Source organism: Blennius ocellaris (genome assembly GCF_963422515.1).
Source record: "Blennius ocellaris genome assembly, chromosome: 16".
In the NCBI taxonomy this organism is placed as follows: domain Eukaryota; kingdom Metazoa; phylum Chordata; class Actinopteri; order Blenniiformes; family Blenniidae; genus Blennius; species Blennius ocellaris.
In genome coordinates this window covers 23924266-23930239 of record NC_137665.1, presented here as the reverse complement: position 1 = coordinate 23930239, position 5974 = coordinate 23924266, and the positions used below count along the sequence as shown (strand labels likewise).

At 48.8% G+C, this 5974-nt stretch overlaps 1 protein-coding gene across 1 annotated transcript in view; it reads left to right on the top strand.

Moving 5' to 3' along the window:
* The window catches only part of LOC308141082 (protein rogdi homolog), a gene marked incomplete at both ends in the record, with an annotated part of 7192 nt that extends 4435 nt beyond the window's left edge, over positions 1-2757 (top strand). Inside the window, 4 exons of the mRNA XM_080511085.1 lie at positions 406-534; positions 625-674; positions 954-1080; positions 2737-2757. Of these exons, the coding sequence (XP_080367211.1) occupies positions 406-534; positions 625-674; positions 954-1080; positions 2737-2757 (327 nt within the window). The remainder of the gene's footprint in view (positions 1-405; positions 535-624; positions 675-953; positions 1081-2736) is intronic.
* Positions 2758-5974: the final 3217 nt, after the last annotated feature.

Below are 5974 nucleotides of genomic sequence, written 5' to 3'. Positions count from 1 at the left end.
ACCTCTAGTGTGAACCTCTAGTGTGAACCTCTAGTGTGAACCTCTAGGGTGAACCTCTAGTGTGAACCTCTAGGGTGAACCTCTAGGGTGAACCTCTAGTGTGAACCTCTATGGTGAACCTCTAGGGTGAACCTCTAGTGTGAACCTCTATGGTGAACCTCTAGGGTGAACCTCTAGTGTGAACCTCTATGGTGAACCTCTATGGTGAACCTCTAGTGTGAACCTCTAGGGTGAACCTCTAGGGTGAACCTCTAGGGTGAACCTCTAGGGTGAACCTCCAGGACCCAGAACCTCCATCAGCTGGTGGACTGAATAAAGTGACTTCGATAAGCTTCGATATCAGAGGCTTCAAACAGCTGGACTTTAAACTGTACCATTGTTCCTCATCGGGCCGTGTTAATCAGTCAAATCCTTTCTCCTCCACAAAATGTTCTCCCCCATCCCGGGGACGTCATGGTCAACTTCTACATCAACCTGAGTAAACTGTGCCTGACGGTGTACCAGCTGCACACGATGCCCCCGAACACCACCAAGGTCAGATCAGAAAGCATGGAGGAGGAGGTGGTGGGGGGGGGGGGGGGGACTAAACTGTGACCAAACTCTTCTTCTGACTGTTCTTTGCAGAACTTCAAACCAGCCGGGAGCTCGGTGCTGCACAACCCTGGAGCCATGTTGTAAGTCCTGAATCCCATGTTTAAACTCAGAGGTCAGAGGTCAGAGGTCAGGGGTCACTAGAGTACTGAAATAAAAATAAATGTTAAGTCCAGACAAATATTGGTGAGAAACCGTCCATGTTTGATCAATTCTTTCACGCTGGTCGCCGCCACACGTCCTTCATGTTTGTTCTGTAGTCAGTGTTGTTCTCCTCCTACAAACAGTGTGAATGTAAGGTTCCCCCTCTGCCGGGCCGTACGCTTCACACCCTGATCCACACCTGGTCTCGCCCCCTGCAGTGAACTGAACAACAACCGCTTCCAGGTGAGCCACGTCCACAAGGTGGAGTGTGTGGTGCCCTGGCTCAACGGCACGCTGGTGTTCTTCACCATCTCCCTGCAGCTGTGCCAGCAGCTCAAAGACAAGGTGACGTGTTCTAGATGCTCACATGTTCTCCACCAACACACATGTTCTCCACCAACACACGTTCTCCACCAACACACGTTCTCCATCAACATGTTCTCCACCAACACACATGTTCTCCACCAACACACGTTCTCCACCAACATGTTCTCCACCAACACACATGTTCTCCACCAACATACATGTTCTCCACCAACACATGTTCTCCACCAACACACATGTTCTCCACCAACACATGTTCTCCACCAACACATGTTCTCCACCAACACACATGTTCTCCACCAACACACATGTTCTCCACCAACATACATGTTCTCCACCAACACACGTTCTCCACCAACACACGTTCTCCACCAACATGTTCTCCACCAACACACATGTTCTCCACCAACACATGTTCTCCACCAACACATGTTCTCCACCAACACACATGTTCTCCACCAACACACATGTTCTCCACCAACACATGTTCTCCACCAACACACATGTTCTCCACCAACACACATGTTCTCCACCAACACATGTTCTCCACCAACATGTTCTCCATCAACCCTCCAACCTAAACTCCATACAGAACGATCAAAATCAAACTTCTGTACCAAATGACACACACTTCATTCATCTCACCTGATTTTTGTCAAACCAACTACTGGAGTTGGGAATCTTCAACCGGTTCTGACTTATCTACCTAGAACGTATCTAGAACTACACACTGGTCTCAGTCAGTGGCTGTACCGTGGTGTAGTGTGGAGGTGCTGTAGGAGGCCTCCTGACACTGTCAGGCTAAATGTAAAGCATCTTTAGATATCCGATATCCATATCGGTCAGATATCAGCCAAGAAAACGACTCACATTTTATCGGACTGCATTTAAAAACTGGGATCTAAGCGCTCCGATCGTCCTGGACGACCGGCCCCTCCGTCGGTGGCGAGTAGCGTGGGGTTTAAACACATAATTGAGCTCCTCCAGCCTCGCGACATTACTCCTCGCCACCCCGGATACATGAAGAAGTTCTAAAGTCTATTGCCGCACAATGCTAATCTTGTTGGAAAGAAAACAATCACATCATGCTCTGACTGCAGGAAGTGGCGATGGAGGAGTAGCGAGGGTTGTCAGCAGGTTAGTTAAACATTGTTCTGGACACAGTCGGTGGAACTGGAGCAGTGAACTATTCACTTTGAGCAGGTGGACGGTGGACAACGTCGTCTTGTGGGTTTTGTTCCCACCGTGTACTGACAGTAAGAACTTGAATTGTTTTCCACTTTAAAGGTATAATTTGTTACTTTTCAGGGTCTTCTAATTCATTTTTTTGTAGACCAAAAAAACACACACTCTTTCTAGAAACAGTGGCGTTTAAGACGACTCTATCCAGTTAAAGCCACATTCCATCACTAGGATTTTTTCTCAGCATTCTAAAGTGATGAGGACTTGACCAGGAGCAGTTTTGAGGTATTACTGGTCACACAGGCAGCCTGCATGAGTGTCGGATGTATTTAACGTGAGGCAAATTGTAATTGGCCTGTAACCCTGGTGTGTGAAACCAACACTGTCATTAACAAACCACCTGGCACTGCACCAAAACCACATCTTGTACGTTAAGCAGCCGTTTTCCACTCAGATGTCTTCATGACGCCTGATCAAGGAGGATTTGTCTCCCAGTCCCTGGAGAAGAAGGTGTAGCGAAGACCAGGCAGGATTCCAACCAGTGTTTTAAAGTGTCTTCATCCACCTTCAGGACAAATAGTTTGGTGTTGGTGGAGCTGCTGTCTGCTTATTGAATCATGAATATTTGTCCCACTACTGTCCTCCAATGCGATGTCTCTGTCTCTCTTTCTAATGTGGCCTTTTAGACTTTCTGGAGGACTTGTGACGGCACCAGCATGGGCTTGTTTGGAATGAATATGAAGGCTTTATTAATGCTTGGTGATCATTTATCTCCTGTCCTGTTGGATCTCAACTGAGAAGGTGTCTGTTTGTGTTCCAACAAAATGATGTGGTTTCCAAATAGAAGCATGAGAAAACAGCTCAGGAGCCGAACAGTAAGAATCAAACTGAGTGAAAACTTGTTTTTTTTTTTAAATTTCTACCTCAAGAAGGTTCCGAGTTTACACTGCAACGTTTTGAAAACGACGTCTGTTTGCATGGAAACGGGAGAAACACTGAAAACATTGTGGTTTTTTTGACGCTGTTGTTAGTTTTTGCAATGAAACCAGACTAAACATCAACAAACAATGGCTTCAGGATTTAGTCATATGAAGACATTTATTTGAATTTGAATTTGCCGCCCTCTCCGTCACCCTCCTTCCATCTCGTGGGCGGGGGTTAATGCTGGACGTGAGCGGGGGATCCCGTCCTGGAGGACCCTGGTGTCTCCTCTCTCCTCTGGCCTGGTGAAGCAGCCCCACCTCCAACCAGCTTGACCGGCTTCCGGTTTGCGCCGTTGTCCTGCGCCCTCCTCTGGAAGCTGGAAAACATTTTTGAAAAAGGGTCATTGAGGGGGATCTTAAAACCCATAAACTTTCATCTGCAACTCGTCATTTCAAGCAACAAGGTGAAACGCTGGAAAGCAAACAAAAGTGGGGAAACTGGATCTCTACCTTGAGGATGTTGGGCAGATTCCCCCCGTTGGTCTGGGTCGTTGAGGCCTCCTCCTCTTCCTGAAGCCCCCAGTCCCCAGACTGGGCCTCGGTGGTCCGGGCTGGTTTGAGGCTTCTGGAGAGAGCCTCCTTCTCGGCCTTCAGCCGGGCCACTTGCTGCCGGTGTTTCTGGACCAGCTCCTCCTCCTTCGCGGCCGCCTCCTTCTCCCTCATGTCCCAGCGCACTTCCCAGTGCTTGTTGCTGTCGGCCCTCAGCTTCTCGCCGACGGCCTTCAGCTGGACGCAGCGTCTCTCTTTCAAGTCTTTCGCCGCCAGAGCTTCTTTCAGCTGGAGCTCTTTGTCATGCAGGGCCGCTTGGACGGTGTTCAGCTCTGCACTGAGCCGGGACACTTGCAGCTGGTGGTTTTGCAGGAGAGCTTCCACCTTCACAGCCGCCTCCCTCTCCCTCATGTCCCAGCGCACCTCCCAGTGCTTGTTGCTGTCCGCCCTCAGCTTCTCGCTCAGAGCCTTCATCTGGCCGTAACGCTTCACCTGCGTGTCTCTGGCTGCCAGGGCGTCTTTCAGCTGGCGGTCCTTCTCCTCCAGCTGGGAGGCCATGAGCCGTTGTTTTGCCTCCATGGCGCTCAGCTGACTGTCCTTCTCCTTGTGCAGTCTGGTGAAGTCCACCATCTGCTGCATGCAGGCGTCTCTGTAGTAGAAGAGCGCCTGGCGCAGGGACTTGATCCTCGGGGAAGTCTCACTGGCTTGGTTGTTCTCCATTTTTGAAAAACAAGAACTGTCCAAAACTGGGAAGCTGTATCAGATGCTGGGAAATGGCTGTGATCTCGCTCGTGTCTCTGAAGGACTGAGTGCAGATAGACGTCTGCAGGCTGCTCTCACTGGTCTCGGGTCAAAGGATCAAAGGATCAAAGGACAGGTTTACCTCGAATTCCCATTGGAATTCCCCTAATGCAGATAGGCGAACAAACTGTTCTGGGGTCAGATTGAATATCTCCATCACCCACTTTGTTGTTTTTCCTGCACCTGAAGCTTTGACAGCAGGAATATCTCAGTGGAATACTTGAGTGAAATAATTTTTAAAAAATGACAAAATGTTATCTATTTTAAAAATATAGATACTAAAGACAAAATAGATAAAGTGTCAATAAAATAACTGTTACAAATTCCCTGTGAAGTGTATTGTGTGTTGTGTTAGAATAGGGGTTTTTCGTCAGGCATTATTTTGGACAACCCAGTCAGGTGATGGGGTCCTCGTGTTACGTCCCGGCGAACAGAGTTTTTCTGGTAATAATAAGACGGTCCTGAACCCCTCGTTACATGTTGAATGCGTTTGTGAAGAAGTAAGTCTTTAATAGTCATCAAGCATGCCTACAAGTGTTCATATTCAGTGTATAGGTCGGTAGATGTGTGTTTGGTAACAGTTCTGTGTCATTTAGCTCGGATGTAAATGACGCTAATGCTAATCGGCTAGCTCTGTCTGCACGTGTGTGACACTATAAGGGATTTAATTCAGTTTATGGAGTATTCTTACCACTGGTTATTGATTTGTACGTTCTTTATGTGTTACAGAAAACCATTCTACATTCTACATTCGCCATTCATCATCATTCTACATTAATCATCGTTCATTCGTTATACATTCACTTATTTATCATTTGTCGGGAATCCACGTTCTGTACTGCCAGCTGATTCTATTAAAAGGGATAAAGTCAACACCCGGTGTCCATATCTGCTCTCTGACCGGAGTAGTCGTCCTGGATAAAGTGGTCCCAGCATCATATGCCCCGTGTCCACCGCACAAAAGCCCCGTCTCCACCGCACAAAAAGTACCAGCCTAGACCGGTCTAAACCGCTCCGGTTCGCGTCTCATGACAGGAATGCAGTCTAAACCGCTCCAGACTGCTCCAAAGGCGACCGCTTTTCCGCTCCCCTTCCGTTGGGGTGCCGGGGACCATGGAACGGGTCTGAGCTTGAGCTGCTGTCTGCTGGTTGGTCAGTGATTTAACGTCATTCTCGGAAGTCCCGCCTCTACACACGGCAACACACGGGTTTCATTTCACAAGATGGCGAAAGAAAATACGTGGACCGGTGCGGAGGTCCAGCTCTTCCTCTCCATTATAGGAGAGGAGGGGGTCCAGCAGGAGCTTGACGGGGCGGTGCGGAATGAGAAGGTGTTTCGAGTGGTGGTGGAACGGATGGCGGCACATGGCTTCGTCCGCACGCCAGCGCAATGTCGCTGCAAGCTAAAGCAGCTACGTAGCGACTACCGCTGGCTGAAGGACCACAACGGCAGGAGTGGA